The sequence below is a fragment of the Marmota marmota genome, unplaced genomic scaffold (assembly GCF_001458135.2).
Source record: "Marmota marmota marmota unplaced genomic scaffold, marMar, whole genome shotgun sequence".
Classification (NCBI taxonomy): domain Eukaryota; kingdom Metazoa; phylum Chordata; class Mammalia; order Rodentia; family Sciuridae; genus Marmota; species Marmota marmota.
In genome coordinates this window covers 7,659,346-7,676,695 of record NW_026000241.1, presented here as the reverse complement: position 1 = coordinate 7,676,695, position 17,350 = coordinate 7,659,346, and the positions used below count along the sequence as shown (strand labels likewise).

Genomic DNA, 17,350 nt, shown 5'->3' with positions numbered 1-17,350 from the left:
ACAACAGTTGAGTAATACATAATAATATATAATTTCACATAATCGCCGATTTTCACTTTCTAATTTTAAACCATGACTTTAGAGTGTATGTCTGTTACAGCTCTGATCAGGTATAGTTGTGTTCTAAGGTCGGCTCTGTAGTCCTGCCAGTCCCAGAGGAGAGGCATCCCATCCCGTCCCTCACAAGCCCCACCCTCATGACAGGCCACGCCCCGTAACGGACCCTGTCCCTCAACTCCCCTCTTCCTAGACTGGCCCCTTCTTCTCACTCTCCAGGCTCCGCCCCTCATGGCTGGAGCTGGTGAAGTCTCCGAGGAAGGCTCGCCTCTTCCTGTTCAGGTTGTCATGGTGGCGCTCAGCCTGCGCTTCCTGCTTTGTCCTTTCCGGTCATAATCCGGCGTGGCAGCGGGGGAAGGCCGATTTAGGGCTTTGAGGCCCTGTCATGGCGACGCCTTTTCTCTCCTACCGACCATAGGCTGTTATGGCGGCTCCCTGAGTAACCACTTCCGGACCCAGCCTTCCTGGTTGCCCTGGTGCTTCCTACTGCAGGTCCACCATGGCGGTGATCGGGGTTCACCGGAAGTAACATATCGGAAGTGAGGCGGTGCCTCTGCCCGGAAACGAGCGCGGCGCTGGGAAAGATGGCGGCGGTGGGCAACACGGTGCCCTGCGGGGCCGGGTCTTGTGGGGCCCGGCCCGACGGGCAGCCCAAGCCTGGGCTGCAACCGCACGCGCTCCTTGCTGCCGGGCCAGCGCTCATAGCAAGCGGCGACGAGCTGGTTGCCGCTGTGTGGCCATACCGGCGGCTCGCTCTGCTGCGGCGCCTCACCGTGCTGCCGTTCGCGGGTCTGCTCTACCCAGCGTGGTTGGGCGCTGCGGCCGCCGGTTGCTGGGGCTGGGGCAGTAGCTGGGCTCAGATCCCCGAGGCCGCGCTGCTTGTGCTGGCCACTATCTGCCTCGCGCACGCGCTCACCGTCCTCTCGGGGCATTGGTCCGTGCACGCGCACTGCGCGCTCACCTGCACCCCGGTAAGTGCGCGCGCACAAGCCCGACCCCTGGCTCAGTTGGGCCTCGCCACGGATCCCAGCTGCAGCAATCTTGTAGGTCCCCAGCACGTCCGGATCCTCCCCATCTGCTAGGACTGAGTCCCCATTGGCGCCCTCTACCCTTTGGCTCAGGCTTAATCTTGACCCCGTTGCTGACTTGCTGTGCGATCCAGGTGTGGATTTATTTCGTTTTCTCTGGGTACATTAATTTAAATTCAATAATGTCATACCTGTAAGACTTGTGCAGGGCTCAGCATATGTTGCTGTTTGATAGGACGTGTTAGTGCTAGCTCCCACACTGTCAAATACTCTGTTGTTTCTCCAGAAACAGTCCTGCCTGCCTTCTGGAATGTCTCCTATTTTGATTTTCAAAGTGTGAGGCTAGATCTGTGGGGTGGGTTCCCCCCATCTGTGATGCCTGGTCCTATAACCAAGTAACGCTGTGCAAATGTTCAGCCTCCTAGCTATGCTAGATCAAAAAAGCATGAAATGCAGTGAGTTGCAATGTTTAAAGTGAGCTATTTGTAAGTAAGCAGCTTAATAGCTTGAAGTCTCATAATGACTATCTTTAAGGGTGGTGATGGTGAGGACTACTCAGAATACAGTTGCAAGACAGTGCATGTGACCCTCAGTCCAGAGTTCTAAATGAATGAGTGCTGCTACAGAAGGTGGTGACCACGAACTGCCCTAGATTGGCAGTTGACATCCAGTGACTACACCACCACCTGCTGTGCCTGCCTCATTACATACCAGCAAGTTTGGAGCCCTGGACACTGAGGTCTGCCTCCAGTGAGACTCCCTTCTAATCCCAGGTGTGTGTTGACCTCAAGAAGAGGAAAAGGGGACAGCAACAGGAGTTGCAGGATGAGATAGAGCCACTTTCTTTGGCTCTTAATATGCATTGGATCCTCTTTCTCCTGACAGTGTGAACCCATTCTCCCCTCCAGTAAAACATCCCAGGGGAGAAACTTCTGGGCTTGGTGACAATGAAAGACCCCAGCAATAGACAATTAAAGGAAGGGGATTTGAGGATTGTGACATTCTCCATCCACCCTCACTGGCTTTTAGCTGCCCTTTGGTTTGCAGCTAAAACAGTGTAGCTGTGAACTTCCTTTCCAGGGAGGAGCTAAACAGCCTTGGAGTTAGGAGAGACTGATCACAACTCAGATGGGTGGTTCTACTCTCTGAGTTTCAGTTTCTCCCTCCTGTAAAGAGAGAACAGTAACACCTACCTCCAAGTGCAATTATGAAGAGCTGAAATGAAATCTGCAAAGTGCCAACCATGGAATCAGCACCATATATTTTGTACTTTTCTCTCATGGCATTACCAGAGTTTGTAGTTATATATTTACTGCTGTTTTATGCCTGCTTCCGTGTCTATAGTCTACTCCCTTCATGGCAGTTTGTTAAGAGTCATGACCATGCTCCTATCCCCTTCTTCTCCCCCCCAGTCATCACAGGGTCTAGCAGAAAAGGAGGGTCTAACAGCAGCCATGGAAAGAATACAGCACACAGGATTGAGGGAGTACTTCCTGTGTCTTAGGTAAACAGCACGAACAGAACAGGCAAAGTCAACTGCTTTTGTGGCATTGGTGGGAGAAATAACTCGTTCTCAGCAGTTGATGCTAAAAAGAGATAACATTGAGGCACTGCCTGAAATCCCAGCTGCTCTATTACAGATTTGAGGCCAGCCTAGGCAACCCTATCTCAAAATAAAATAACCAAAAAAGGATGAGGGTGTAGCTCAATGGTACAGCACTTGCCTAGCATGTGCAAGTCCCTGAGTTTGATCTCCAACACCACAAGAAAAAGAGACAACATTGAGATAAGCATGGGGCCATTGCCAGGGAACTTTAGGTGGGGCAGCCAGGAAGGGCTTCTGAGAGGGTGACATATAAGTAAAGGCCTGAAGGCATCAGGGGAGCCAACTGTATGATGTGTTCCAGGTAGAGAAAAGGGCATATACCAAGGCCCTTTGTTCAGACATGGATAAACCTTGTGTGTTAGACTACACAATAAGAATAGGGGATGGGGAGAGACAGAGTGGGTAAGGGGTGAGCTGTGAGGGAGCTTGTACTAAGTGCCAGCTATCATTCTTCCTCTTTTTTTTTTTTTTTTTTTTTTTTTTTNGGGATTTTTTATGCCTCAAAGGGAGGAATATAGGTCCTTCAAAATGACATGTGCTTTGGGGATCTCCTGTTTTTCTTTGTGTTGAGATCAAACCTAGGGCTTCATACATGGTAGGAACATGTGAGTTGATTCACAGCCCTGGGTGTTGGGTGCTATCCATGACTCCAGTTTCATGATATGGGGTCAGGGGCACAGTGAGGTGGTGCCCCTTATACAATGACAGGCTGGAAAATGGGCAGGCCAGTGTCAGAGCCCAGTGATATGTTTGGAACATGACCATGCAGCTGCTGTGCCCACATGCCCCCACCCATGGGAGCTGTGGACCCATGGGTTGAAAAGGGCTCAGTGGCAATGCTTTGCCTCTGGCAGGAATACAACCCTAGCAAAGCGACCTTCGTAAAGGTGGTACCGACCCCCAACAATGGCTCCACGGAGCTCGTGGCCCTGCATCGTGATGAGGTAGGGACCACCTACTGGGCCACCCAGATCAAGGGCTTGGGAGGGATTCCTGGATACTGATATCCCTCAGGTCAGAGTCCTCTGTCACAAACATACCTTCTACTGCAGGGTGAAGATGGGCTTGAGGTGCTGTCCTTTGAATTCCAAAAGATCAAGTATTCCTATGATGCTCTTGAGAAAAAGCAATTCCTCCCTGTGGCCTTTCCTGTGGGAAACACCTTCTCATATTATCAGAGCAACAGAGGGTTCCAGGAAGATGCAGAGATCCGAGCAGCTGAGAAGAAATTTGGGAGCAATAAGTGAGTCCCTGTTGTTGGCCCCTTTGGCATTTCTGCCCTGCTCTGCTCACTGCTTAGGGTGTCCAAGATGTGAGACAGGTATCTGCCTTTTAGCCAAACATATCAGGTGAACATAGCACCTTTGAGAAACATGCTGTACTCTATCTCCCTCAAACTTGTCTGCTGACACAAATTGCCAGAGGGCCTAGAATGAAGACCCTTGCCCCATGGTGTGAGACTCTTAAACATGCTACTTCTCAAGGGAGCGTGGTCCATGGCCTTCCTCAGCAGCAGTTTTTATTTTGTTCTTGCAATTTCCTCTTTTAAATTTGTTCTTTAAACTTTTGTCCCTAGCCAGGTATGTTATGGTACACACCTGTAATCCCAGCTACTCAAGAGGCTGAAGTGGGAGGATTATGAGTTCAAGCCAGCCTGAGGAAAACCTGGGGATATAGCCCAGTGGTACAGCATTTGCCTAGCAAAAGCAAGACCCTGGGTTGGATACCCACCATCCTGCCACACACACACACACAGAAAAGGATTTTAGTAGGGCCAGAGGTGGAGCTCACTGGTAGAACCCATGTGTGGAAGACCCTGAATTTCATCCCTAGTAAAAAAAGAATGACATTGATGGTCATAATAGCTATTCTTTTGTACTGAGTAGAATGACAGATGCTCCATATGCACTTTCTCCTTCAATCTTTACCAAAACCACATGTGCTGGCATGCATCCAGGAAGGGACAGCATGAAGCTGGACTTCAGACCCTGTCAAGCTCCCATCCTGGCCATTGTGGCAATGGTCCTCTACCTGGAAACACACAAGATATCTCAAGGGATTCTTTACTGGCGCAGTGATTTTCAGGAAATTATAAAGGTGTTTACCATGACTGTCTATGTAAGGTGAAGATTTCGAAGAAGCATTTACCATCTCCCCTAGCCTGAGGTGGGCCACATAAATGAAGTGGCATAGATATTTTATTTCATGACATTTTCCCTTGAGTAGAGGCCCCTAACAGGATACAGGATGGGAGCCCTGTTGTTATGGGTTGTTTTTACAACAGTGGGATCATTCTTTGGTTTCATCATCTCACATCCCATTATATCTGGGCATGTCCCTTCATTCCCTCATTGGTTGGGCCTTAGACTGGGCTACCATACAGTGCCACAGAAGACGCCCTTGAGCCAAGCTCTCTGAATTCCAGGGATTTTATTCAGGAAGATAGGTAATCCTAGTTCCACTGGGGGTAGGACTGAGGCTCTGTATTTTAGACCCCCAAGAGAACCCAAAATGGAAAACCACTGCCAGTGCCCAGCTATCAGTACCCTCTGCAAGGGCTCCCCTTGTTTGGTCACTCTTCTATTTGTTGTTTCACCTGACCAGGTGGCAGGGTTCTGATCTTGCCCCAGGCCCTCTAGGTGGGTGATGCCAGAAGAGCCTGTTGCAGATTCTGAAGCCTGGGTTCTGCAGAGCAGAGGACTATGTGGTCAGTGTGTCAGCACTGGGCACAACAGAGCCAAGGAGGAATCATGGCTTAGTGGAGCTTCCTATCTGGAAGCTTACCATACCTGGCTCCTCGTTTCTCCTGGAGGCCTACAGTGTCCCCAGGTGGAGGTGTCAAGGATAGGGTCTTTGCACCTCAGTGGCTTTGCATCAGTAACTGGATGTGGGGTATGGTCTTTTGCAGGGCTGAGATGGTGGTGCCTGACTTCTCTGAGCTTTTCAAGGAGAGAGCCACAGCCCCCTTCTTTGTCTTTCAGGTAAAGGAGCAGGTCTGGTCCTTATTCCTGTCCTCTCCCTTGGGTCTTTCACAGCCAGTACAAGTCTGTCTGCCACCTCCAAATCCCCAAACCTCCCTGTCCTCATGGGTCAGAGCCTGTGGGTGGAACTTGTATCCCTCAGGTGCACAGGGTTCCAGGGGGCAGGACAGGTGAGCAGGGTTGGACAGTCCAGTGTCCCACAGGTGTTCTGCGTGGGGCTCTGGTGTCTGGATGAGTACTGGTACTACAGTGTCTTCACACTGTCCATGCTGGTGGCTTTTGAGGCCTCATTGGTGCAGCAACAGATGCGGAACATGTCAGAGATCCGGAAGATGGGCAATAAGCCCCACATGATACAGGTACAACCAGCAGGGATGTCTGGGGTGGGGGCATCCTTGCCCATTCTTGGGGTAAGCATAGCACAGGTGTGTCTTTTGTACTGACAAACACACCCCCATATAGGTCTACCGAAACCGCAAGTGGAGGCCCATTGCCAGTGATGAGATTGTTCCCGGGGACATTGTCTCCATCGGTGAGACCTCTTTCTGTGATATCTAGGTGGAAGCCCCTTCCTCAGGGCCACTGGCCAGTTCTCTCACCCTTCCCCCACAGGCCGCTCCCCCCAGGAAAACCTAGTGCCCTGTGATGTGCTGCTGCTGCGGGGCCGCTGCATCGTGGACGAGGCCATGCTCACAGGGGAGTCGGTGCCACAAATGAAGGTGCTTGGGGGATGGGGGGTCCTCAGTCCACTTTGGTGTGTGGGCCAAGAGAGTGGTTGAGCTGGGGTCCTTTCCAGGCACAGATGGAGGAGGCAAAGTGGACTCAAGTTAATGCCATGGACGGGGGGCGGGGTGTTGGGTAGTATTGGGGAGTGGAAGTGAGAAACTGCAGACATCTGGCGTATATCCAGACACCTTGGGATGTTAGACTGAGGCAGGCGAAGAGAAACCAGGAGGCCAGGTGTGGGGTCATGGGGTATCAGTGCTGCACATGTATGCAGAGAGAAGACAGGGAAAGGCCTGTTGTCTCTGGTGAAGGCAGAAACCTGAGGGCTGGGTGGAATTTGCTAGGTCAGGCACAAAAACCCATGGGGGTCAGACTGGCTCATCCCAGCCTCAGGGTGTAGCTCTCCAGAGACTCTCACCAAGGAGTCTAAGGTGGGGGATGACCATCAAGACCTTTCGTCTTTCTTCCCCGCCTAGGAGCCAATTGAAGACCTTAACCCAGACCGGGTGCTGGACCTCCAAGCTGACTCCCGGCTCCATGTCATCTTTGGGGGCACCAAGGTGGTACAACACATACCCCCACAGAAGGCCACCACAGGCCTGAAGCGTAGGTGCCTCAGGGGTGTCTAAGGGTACCCTGTCTCCCAACCCCTCCTCCCCACATCTGCTTGATCATGAGGTACTTGAATGACGATGGCTCTGTTTGTCTCCCCAGCGGTTGACAATGGGTGTGTGGCTTATGTCCTGCGTACCGGATTCAACACTTCCCAGGTGCGAGGCTTTGACCAGGGCTAGGGAGGACGGGCCCCAGGGTTGGTACTGGATGGCTGAAATATTGACCCTTTTCAACCCCAGAATATAGAAAATCTGGCCTTGATGCTCTCAGGCAGGGAAGACCACCATTCTCTTGCAGGTCTCCCACCAGAAAAGGCTTCTGTCCTTCTATCCCTCTAGGGCAAGCTGCTGCGCACAATTCTCTTTGGGGTCAAGAGGGTGACCGCAAACAACCTGGAGACCTTCATTTTTATCCTTTTCCTCCTGGTCTTTGCCATTGCAGCGGCTGCCTATGTGTGGATTGAAGGTAAGCAACATGGCCCTACCCCTCTTTGAGACCCTGCCCTCTTGGCTTTCAGACTGGCAGGCCCTGTCTCTGCAGGCACTAAGGACCCCAGCCGGAACCGCTACAAGCTGTTTCTGGAGTGCACCCTGATCCTCACCTCGGTTGTACCCCCTGAGCTGCCCATCGAGCTGTCCCTAGCTGTCAACACCTCCCTCATTGCCCTGGCCAAGCTCTGTGAGTGTGAAAGGTGGTTCTGGGGTACTGACTACACTGGATCTTGATGGGATCCCTGACTTTTGACTCCCACTCCTCAGACATGTACTGCACGGAGCCCTTCCGGATCCCCTTTGCGGGCAAGGTCGAGGTGTGCTGCTTTGACAAGACAGGAACCTTGACCAGTGACAGCTTAGTGGTGCGTGGTGTGGCTGGGCTAAGGTGAGTGTCAGAGACTGTGGGCCTTAAGGGTGCCCAGCAAAGGGGCTTCTGGGAAATCAAGAGATAAACAGTTTAGCCCAGACCCTTGAAGTGAAGACCTGCCAGAAGCCCTGTCTCAAAGGTCTGCTTCCTGAGGTTCCCCCTGTTGTCCTCTATTAGAATAAGTGTATCAGCATGAGAGCTCAGTTCAGGCCCAGAGCAGCCAGCCCAACCTCCACTCCACACCAGCTGTGTGACTTCATGCACAATACACGATCTCTCGGGCCTTCTGTGAGGCTGGTACAGTCTCATGAGGACCCAGACTCCTATCCAAGGCCACAGAACAAGTGCTTTGTTAGGGTGCATCCCGCTGTCCCTTTCTGGAATTCCTGGGATCCTTCCCCTGGTAGAGGTACAGCTCCAACTGGTTTGCCTCTATCCTATAACCAGCTACTCCCCGTCCTTGCAGAGATGGGAAGGAGGTGACCCCAGTGTCCAGCATCCCTGTAGAAACACACCGTGCCCTGGCCTCATGCCACTCCCTTATGCAGCTTGATGATGGCACCCTTGTGGGTGACCCCCTTGAGAAGGCCATGCTCACAGCCGTGGACTGGACACTGACCAAAGGTGAGGGGCTAGAGTTTCAGGCTGTCACGGGTTACCTCTCTTTGGGCAGGTGGGCCCACAACTGTAGTGTTAGCCTAGACCAGTGTGCACAGGCTCACCTCAGTCCCGGGACAGTCCACATCCTTGGGTGTCCTCCTGGATTGGAATCCACGCTGTTCTGGCAGAAGCCACAGTGCTAGCATTCTCCAAGCTCAGGTCTCCCAGCTCTGACCCCCGGGAGGGAAGGAGGTGGGGAGGCTGGGCGGAGAGGTGGGGGCTTGGCTGCCTCTTTGGAGCAAAGCCCCTCAGGACTCGTACTTATTTGTTTCCAGATGAGAAAGTATTCCCCCGAAGTATTAAAACTCAGGGGCTGAAAATTCACCAGCGCTTTCATTTTGCCAGTGCCCTAAAACGAATGTCCGTGCTCGCCTCCTATGAGAAGCTCGGCTCCACTGACCTCTGCTACATCGCGGCTGTGAAGGGGGCCCCTGAAACCCTGCACTCCATGGTGAGCCTGCCCTGGTCCTGGAGAGAGGTGGGGAGGGCAAGGGACAGACAGTGACATCCCCCTGCATTCCCTGCAGTTTTCCCAGTGCCCGCCTGACTACCACCACATCCACACTGAGATCTCACGAGAAGGAGCCCGCGTCCTCGCACTGGGGTACAAGGAGCTAGGGCACCTTACCCACCAGCAGGTAAGGATCTAGGCTTTTCATCTGCCATCCTCCTGTCACCTCCCTTCCTCCAGCGTCTACCTTATATCTCAGATCTCAACCATGGGACTGTGTCGCCTGGAGCACATCTGGGCTTCATCTCCTGTCCCCACTCTGGCATGTCCTGTGTACCCTCCTTAGGGAGTGGCAGGTGTTGCAGATTCCCATCTCCCAGCCGCATTCCTTCCCTTCCATAGTTCCTGGTCGCTGAAAGGTCTTAGCAGCATCCTCAGCTTTCAGCCCACATCTCTTCATCCACAAATTCTTCTCCCCTGTCCAATGCCAACAGCTTCCCCTTTGCCTGCTGTCCCTTGGCCCTTATTCAGGCTGCTTACATACATCCTCAGCATCCTTCTAGAACTTAATGTCAGGTTGTAGCATTGTGTGCAGGGCCCCAGGTCAAGTCTAGGCTCATAGCCAGCACGTGTTCTTCCTTGTGGTCACTGTCTTGCTCCTGAATCTGGAGCCCTCTGCTCCCCAGTGGCACAGGCCCTTGCCTTTTTCAAGAGCCATGATCTCTGAAGCCATCCCCATGCCCCCAGATACCATCTCGAACCCTGTCCACCCCATTTCCCCATCTCTGTGGTGGCACTCAGTACTCTGTTTTCTGTGATTCTCTTTTATCATCTCTTTCTCTTGGTATCTTGGGAGTTCCCTGAAGGTACAGGGGAGATAAGGGTAATTGGCTACAGGAAAGAGTCCCAACCTTATTGACTCGGAAGCTAAGCCTTAAGGGTTCCATGATATGCCCATGTCCACAACCAGAAGGTAGAGGCATGATCCAAAAACCTAGACACCAACTACTGCCAGACTCCATCCGTCAAGAATGCCTAGCATCTTCCTTATACCTCCCCTGACCCTAGCCTAACTGTCCTTTAAGGACAGGATCTTTCCTTCCATCCCCCACACCCAGCACTGTTACATGAAGCTCTAGTTCCTGAGAAAGGGACTGTTATCTCCACTCTACGGGAAGTGCCAAGTGGGGACTGGCAGAGGAACCAATGGTAAAGGTTCCTCACATCTGTCCACAGGCCCGGGAGGTCAAGCGTGAAGCCCTGGAATGCAGCCTCAAGTTTGTTGGTTTCATCGTGGTCTCCTGCCCACTCAAGGCTGACTCCAAGGCTGTTATTCGAGAGATTCAGAATGCATCCCATCGGGTATGGCATGGGCCAGGGAGGTGGCAGCAGAGAACAATGTCAGCCTTATAGTCTCAGTAGTGAGATTTTAGCCAGGTGCAGTCATACCTGCAGTGCTCGCTCTGTCCCAACCAGAGGACACTCTAGGACACTCTTGGCTCTTCTCATGTCACCTCCACACATCTCCCAGTATCCCTGGGAAGCAGGGGCTGTTCTCCCCACTCCCTCACCCCAGCCCTGTCCTAGAGAAAAAGAAGCTTAAAGCTAAAGCTGGTGGTGAGGGAAATGAGGGTGGTGGCTCCTGTCTGTCCTGATGGTTTTGTTATATTTTTTACAGTGTTGGGGCAAAACCCAGGGCCTTGCATATGCTCAGCAAGTACTCTATCACTGAGCTGCACCCTACCCTTTTCCTAGTTGTTTTTGTCTGTCTCTGGTGGTTTGTTTTTTTTTTCTGTTTTGAAACTTGAGAATTTTTTTTAGGTTGTGGGAGATAGGTAGTCAGTCCCAGGGGTAGCAATTCCATGATAGGCTGATTGGTTCCTACCAGGCTCTCAAAGGTCACAGTCCATCCTTCCCATTGCCAGAATGTTCCTCCCATAGGAAACTACCAAGCCAAGAGGGTCTATACAGAGGCTGATGCTTAATTTGTATTGTAAACAAAAGTTATGGAGAATTGGGATTGAAAATAATTTATGGATATTCTCAGGACTCAGACTCACATACACATCATTTGTGCAGCACCCAAATGGGGTCGGGTGGATTGTGGCCCCAAGCCCCATTTGGGGTCAACCTTAGAGGACTGACCTCCCTCCATATCTCGTCTTAGAGATGTGATGGCCAGTTCTCCAGGCTGGGGTTCTGCCCTGCCAGGCCTACCTTGCTAAACCTTCACCCTTGTCTCCCCAAGGTGGTCATGATCACAGGCGACAACCCACTCACTGCCTGCCACGTGGCCCAGGAGTTGCACTTCATTGAAAAGGCCCACACGCTCATCCTGCAGCCTCCCTCAGACAAAGGTGAGGCCCTGGCACAGGGAAGGGACACAGGGGAGACCCTAGGCCAGGAACAGCTCCTGTCCCAGCAGCCTGCCTCAGTGATAGCAGTATCCTCAGTCACCCATTGCCATGGTGATATTGCTGATCACAGCCCCAGGTCATTGAGCAGCTTACAGGCAGTCACTGGGACACTGGTTCCAGGATCTGCATTGTTAATTTACAGTAATGAGGCACTGGTGGTCACACTAGCTTGGGTTTTCTGCATGTTCCCAGTGTCACTGGCTGCTGCTCTAGCCACACTGGCTTACTGGCCACCTCCTCATAGCTATCTTGGGCCCAGCAGGCTGCCCCTGTACAAGTGCTCTTTTCCCAAGTTCGGGATCTGCTGGGCTCCCCAGCACCCAATGATACCATCATCTGCCAAGTGCTCAGTATGACCAATCCCCAGGTAGATGGCTTGGTGCATGTTACCATGTCAGTCCTAACCTGTCCCACACTGCACAGTACAGTTTATCTTGCCCACACCTCAGAGGGGAAGGCCAACTACTAAGGCAGCTATTGGTGCCCTGTTTTGTACCCAAGGAAACAGATGTTTGGAAGTGAACCTACTTGGCCAAGTTCACTTGATGTCACTGGGCATGGGGTGTGCTTAGTGCAGGACCTGGGTAGGTGCAACAGGATCATGAGAGGAGTTACATGGAGCAGTGGCATCACAGGGCTATGGGTGGCAAATGTTTACAGGGCCAGTTAGTTGCTGGGTAGGGTCCAACCAGGCTGGCTCCTGCAACTAGCCAGCTGCCCCTTAGAAAGCTCAATCCCGGAACCCCAGGATTGTGGACAGGTGGCCCAGAGGGAACAGTCAGAACTATTGTTGACAACAAAGCTGGTATAAACAGCCATAACAAAACCCAGGAGGAGCTTGGTTTCCCTCCCACTTGAGACATTTCCAGGGTGAGTGGTTCATTGTGGGGTGGGCTGCCCTGGCCTCTTCATCCTCAACTCCTGCATCCAAGCCAAGGCCAAGTTCTGGAAAAAGAGAAAGAAAGCACACAACATGAGAGCATTCTCAGAGCAGGAAGGGAGGCTGTCCTAGGAAAATCAGGTTTCAGGCAGGCAATGAAGATGGGAGTTCATTAGGTGAGGGATCGATGTCAAGGGTGCTTTGCACAAGGTGAAGGGTGGTTTCACTTCTGAGATCAGGCTGTCTGGATTTGCATCTGGCCCCATCATGTAATCTTAAGCAAATAGCTCAGGCTCAGGTTCTTAGTTCCCTCAGCTATACCTAAGGGTTCAGTGAATATTCTCTGTGGAGTGCCTGGAGCAGGAGCAAGTATTTGGTGAGCTATGGTATTGGTCCAAGTGTCTAGGGCTCAGGTCGGCAGGGGTGGGGTGAAGTGGGGTGGTGTTGGAAGATGGGGGTTCTAGAGAGGAGAGTCTAAGTAGCTGAGCACTCTTCCCTGACCTTGGATGCCCCACAGGCCAAATGTGCGAGTGGCGTTCCATTGATGGCAGCATCGTACTACCCCTGTCCCCGGGCTCCCCAAAGACATTGGCCCTGGAGCATGCACTGTGCCTCACAGGTGATGGCCTGGCCCACCTTCAGGCCACCGACACCCAGCAGCTACTCCATATCATCCCCCACGTACAGGTGTTTGCCCGTGTGGCCCCCAAACAGAAGGTGCGTGCAGGGTACTAGGGAGACAGGGTTGCTGGGGACCCTGTGAGTGGGCACACAGCCCTCACTCAGCATGCCTCTGTCATGCAGGAATTTGTCATCACCAGTCTGAAGGAGCTGGGCTACGTGACCCTCATGTGTGGGGATGGCACTAACGACGTGGGCGCCCTGAAGCACGCCGATGTGGGTGAGCCCTAATAGTAGCTGGCAGCTGTTTGTCCCTTCAGGGTTCTGGTGTTGGGCACATATCACTGTGCAAGAAAACTTGGCCTTGATTGCACATGGGTAGTCACGAAGGCACCACTTCCTGTGAGGAAGCAGTGCAAGGGATTGGGGGGGCCACCATGATTCAGACATCAAAGTGGTGCAAGAGACAGGAACAGAGTTTGGGAGAGATGGGGCAAATGGGGAAGGCAACTCAGAAAACCAGGGGCTGAAATGATTGCTGGTGCTTCATAGACTGAGATCTCTGTCAAAGGGACACCAGCGTTAAGTTAAACTTTAAGCCGAGCATAGTGGCACACGCCTGTAATCCTAGTGGCTCAAAAAGCTAAGACAGGAGGATCGTGAGTTCAAAGCCAGCCTCAGAAATAGCGAGGCGCTAAGCAACTCAATAAGACTCTTGTCTCTAAATAAAATACAAAATAGGTCAACCTAAAGTAGTTTCTGAGGTTTTCCATTGTTCCATTGCTTTACCTATTAAAGAATTGTATGAAGGATTGTCTTCCTCCTGTTATCCTCTTTGGGCAGTAAGTTTTTTTGGAAAAAGTGTAGTTGTAACTCTTTCTGTAGTGTGATTTTTCGTTGTATTTGTTGTGGCTTTTGTTTTCTTTTTTTGTTGTGGATTTTGTTTTTCTTTCTTTGTAGTTTATTGAAAGCAAAATGGACATCTTCTGAGGTCTCCTTAGGGGGGTCAGGTGAAAGGTTCTGAGGCTGGCATGTCCAGTTCTGCTATGAACAAATACACTGGAGTCCGTTTCTGAGGACCTCACTTACCCCCTGCTCCTGTTGCCTTACCAGGTGTAGCACTCCTTGCCAATGCCCCTGAGAGAGTCGTTGAGCGGCGACGGCGGCCCCGGGACAGCCCAGTTCTGAACAACAGTGGTATTAGGGCCACCTCCAGGACGGCCAAGCAGAGGTCGGGGCTTCTACCTTCTGAGGAACCACCAACTTCCCAAAGGGTGAGTCAATGGAGGGAGATGCTGGTACCCACTTTGGCCAGGGCTGATCCTCTGCCATCCAACCCACAGGACCGCCTAAGCCAGGTGCTGCGGGACCTCGAGGATGAAAGCACACCTATTGTGAAATTGGGGGATGCCAGCATTGCAGCACCGTTCACCTCTAAGCTCTCATCCATCCAGTGCAGTGAGTCCCAGCACCCACCATTAAGCCCATGCCCATCCCTTCACTGCACCCCACCCACACCTGCTTTTTCTCACCCCACAGTCTGCCACGTGATCAAGCAGGGCCGTTGCACATTGGTAACCACACTGCAGATGTTCAAGATCCTGGCACTCAATGCCCTCATCCTGGCCTATAGCCAGAGTGTCTTGTACCTTGAAGGTGTCAAGTTCAGCGACTTCCAGGCCACATTGCAGGGGCTGCTACTGGCTGGCTGCTTCCTCTTCATCTCTCGTTCCAAGGTAGGCCCTGGAGGTGCTGGAAGGCCAGGACACAAGGGCCAGCTAGGGCCAACTGTTAAAAGCCCTGACATATGCTATCCTTTCACCCTCACAGCAGCCCCTAAAATGAGAACTCTTATTTCTGTGTTATAGTTGGGGATCCAGGGCCCAGAAGCTGTGTCTGGGATAGTATACCATGTACCAGCAGGGCAGGTGCAGGCCAAGATTCCAGGATACCTCTGAGTGGCATACCCTGGGGTCCCCAGAATTTACAGGCTGGGGTCTTAATTCAGCCAGAATCCATAGGCAAGGAGAGGTCAGATGGGGAAACAATTACCAAAAGCACTCAGAGGATATGCAGGGCCCTGAAAAAAACTAAGTGAAAGCCAGGCGTGTTGTCGCACGTCTGTAATCCCAACGGCTCGGGAGGCTGAGGCAGAAGGTTCGTGAATTCAAAGCCATCCCCTGCAATTTAGTGAGGCCCTGTCTCTAAATAAAACACAAAAAAGGGCTGGGGATGTAGCTCAGTGGTTAAGCTCCCATGGGTTCAATCCCCAGTACCAAAAGAAAAAAAACAACTAAGTGGGTCACAGGCTACATGGGACCTCCTTATAGAGTCCTATGCCATGCTGATCTTCAGGCCCACTCATAAAGAGGGAGCTGCTGGCAATCAAGAACTGAGCATAAAGTCCCTGGCATGCACAGGCTGACATCCCAGTGGCCAGAGGTTGGGAGGTTGGTAGGGCTAATCCATGGATACTTCATGGGCCTCAGAAAGGGCTTTGAGTGGGTTCTGTTACAGCGGAAATGGGTGAATTGGAACAATGTGCTTTTGACTTTAAGACTCCCAAGGCTGCTGTGGGGAGTGTATAGACAGGATCCAGACTAGGGCAGCAGTGCCAGCCTTACCCTAGCATTTTGTGACCACTATCTGCACAAGGCCTCCCAGGAGGGAAAGGGTAGAGTGGTCCTAGGACAAACCAGGCCTTGACCCCACCCCCAACCCTTCTGCTGCAGCCCCTGAAGACCCTGTCTCGAGAGCGACCCCTGCCCAATATCTTCAACCTATATACAATCCTCACGGTTATGCTCCAGTTCTTTGTGCACTTCCTGAGCCTTGTCTACCTGTACAGTGAGGCCCAGGCCCGCAGCCCTGGGAAGTAAGTATTGTCCCCAGAGGAAGTAATGTCTGTGGTTGGGAATGGCAGGAGGATATGTGTGCAGATGTTTATAAGAGCCTGGGGGTCATCTTGGATGGGGTACCAAGGAGCCATAGTGGGTTCATGAGCAAGGGAGGGGTTCTTCCCACCCCCCACCCCCCGGCATCTCTACAGGCGGGAGCAGTTTGTGGACCTGTACAAGGAGTTTGAACCGACCCTAGTTAACAGCACTGTGTACATCATGGCCATGGCCATGCAGATGGCCACCTTCGCCATCAACTATAAGGTGAGATTTGGCCTCTTGCCCAGCACACCCTGCTACATGTCCTCTTGGCCCCTACCACATGCAGCCATCTGTCCCTCTGTCCCCACAGGGCCCACCCTTCATGGAGAGCCTGCCCGAGAATAAGCCCCTGGTGTGGAGCCTGGCTGTGTCACTCCTGGCCATTGTTGGCCTGCTCCTCGGCTCCTCACCTGACTTCAACAGCCAGTTTGGCCTCGTGGACATCCCTGTGGAGGTGAGTGGCCCTGCAGAGGTACATCTGGGGCTCAGCCTGGGCCCACCTACAAGGACTTGTCCACAGGTCCCCAACTCATCAGCCCTCTCTGCTCTTAACAGTTCAAGCTCGTCATCGCCCAGGTCCTGCTTCTGGACTTCTGCCTGGCGCTCCTGGCCGACCGTGTCCTACAGTTCTTCCTGGGGACCCCAAAGCTGAAAGTGCCTTCCTGAGATGGCGGTGCTGGTACCCACCGTCTACCCTGGCTGCCACCAGGCGGGAGCCCTGCCAGGGCCCCAGGAGGAAACAGTGTCCCCCACCCCTACCCCCATGGTGAGGCTTCCTGGCCTTGCCCTTGGAAGACTGAACTGGGGCCCCCACAGCCCTCTGCTGGCCTGGCTTGTGGAAATAGCCCCTTTGTTAAATAAAGCAGCATCCAAGATTTTAAGAAGCCTTGCCTCCATGTTGTCTGTGCCACACAGGGGTTATTGCAGGTCACAAGCCAGGTGAATCTCAGGTACTGGGAGAGGTTAGGATTGGCTGTCTTTTTCCCTCTTCCATAAATACTTGATACAACAGTTTGCCTTCCTCTTGGTGGTGTCTTAGATGTGTAAAATATGATCCACACCACTATAGATACTGGGGACTTGGGTCATGTTTCTTGGGGTCCTATCCCGTGGTGCCAACCTCACATCACAGATTAGGGTGGCAGTTGCCAGGGTCTCACAGCCAGGATGTGACCCAGAACCGTGGCTCAGCCCTAGTACTGATAGTGTCCTTCCTTTCAAGGGACATACTGAAACTCAATAATTACAGAGTAGTGAGCTAGGGATGTAATGGTACAGCACTTGCCTAGCATGTGTGAGGCCCTAGGTTCCCTTCCCCAGTACCACAGAAATAAAAAATAAATTGTGGAGTAAGTAGCATAAGCCTAGAATCACAGCCACTTAGATTTGCCTCTGCAAAAGCAAACAACTTTAGGAAGCAAAATTTCACACATACTTTAAAGTTTTTTTATTTCCAGCCAAAAATTCCACAGTGCTGGATGTGTACTCGTCTTCATAACTGACAAAGC

The 17,350-nt window shown here is 52.2% G+C and overlaps 1 protein-coding gene across 3 annotated transcripts; it reads left to right on the top strand.

Annotated features, from left to right (window-relative positions):
• Nucleotides 1-250: 250 nt before the first annotated feature.
• On the top strand, nucleotides 251-16,726 carry Atp13a1 (ATPase 13A1). Of its 3 annotated transcripts, XM_015489322.2 has the most exons (26): nucleotides 253-1,028; nucleotides 3,546-3,635; nucleotides 3,744-3,934; nucleotides 5,600-5,672; nucleotides 5,876-6,031; nucleotides 6,135-6,204; nucleotides 6,285-6,391; nucleotides 6,875-7,004; nucleotides 7,113-7,168; nucleotides 7,352-7,478; nucleotides 7,554-7,691; nucleotides 7,772-7,892; nucleotides 8,341-8,498; nucleotides 8,810-8,985; nucleotides 9,062-9,172; nucleotides 10,222-10,347; nucleotides 11,234-11,342; nucleotides 12,800-12,999; nucleotides 13,087-13,183; nucleotides 14,017-14,177; nucleotides 14,247-14,361; nucleotides 14,443-14,639; nucleotides 15,636-15,778; nucleotides 15,953-16,064; nucleotides 16,153-16,296; nucleotides 16,398-16,726. In XM_015489322.2, the coding sequence occupies exons 1-26, from the start codon at nucleotides 642-644 to the stop codon at nucleotides 16,506-16,508; spliced, it is 3,606 nt and encodes a 1,201-aa protein (XP_015344808.1). In that variant the 5' UTR covers nucleotides 253-641; the 3' UTR covers nucleotides 16,509-16,726. The 3 variants fall into 3 exon arrangements, with proteins under 3 accessions (XP_015344807.1, XP_048651070.1, XP_015344808.1); XM_015489321.2 differs by having other exon boundaries at nucleotides 251-1,028; nucleotides 14,017-14,361; XM_048795113.1 differs by lacking the exon at nucleotides 8,341-8,498 and having other exon boundaries at nucleotides 252-1,028; nucleotides 8,880-8,985.
• Nucleotides 16,727-17,350: the final 624 nt, after the last annotated feature.

What these genes read in the sequence shown, in the direction of transcription:
- Atp13a1 (XM_015489321.2), top strand. Translation starts at nt 642, where the DNA reads ATGGCGGCGGTGGGCAACACGGTGCCCTGCGGGGCCGGGTCTTGTGGG. An exon ending in TGCCTATGTGTGGATTGAAG is followed by an intron (nt 7,479 to 7,553) that starts GTAAGCAACATG and finishes CTGTCTCTGCAG; the next exon opens with GCACTAAGGACCCCAGCCGG. An exon ending in GCTCTCATCCATCCAGTGCA is followed by an intron (nt 14,362 to 14,442) that starts GTGAGTCCCAGC and finishes CTCACCCCACAG; the next exon opens with TCTGCCACGTGATCAAGCAG.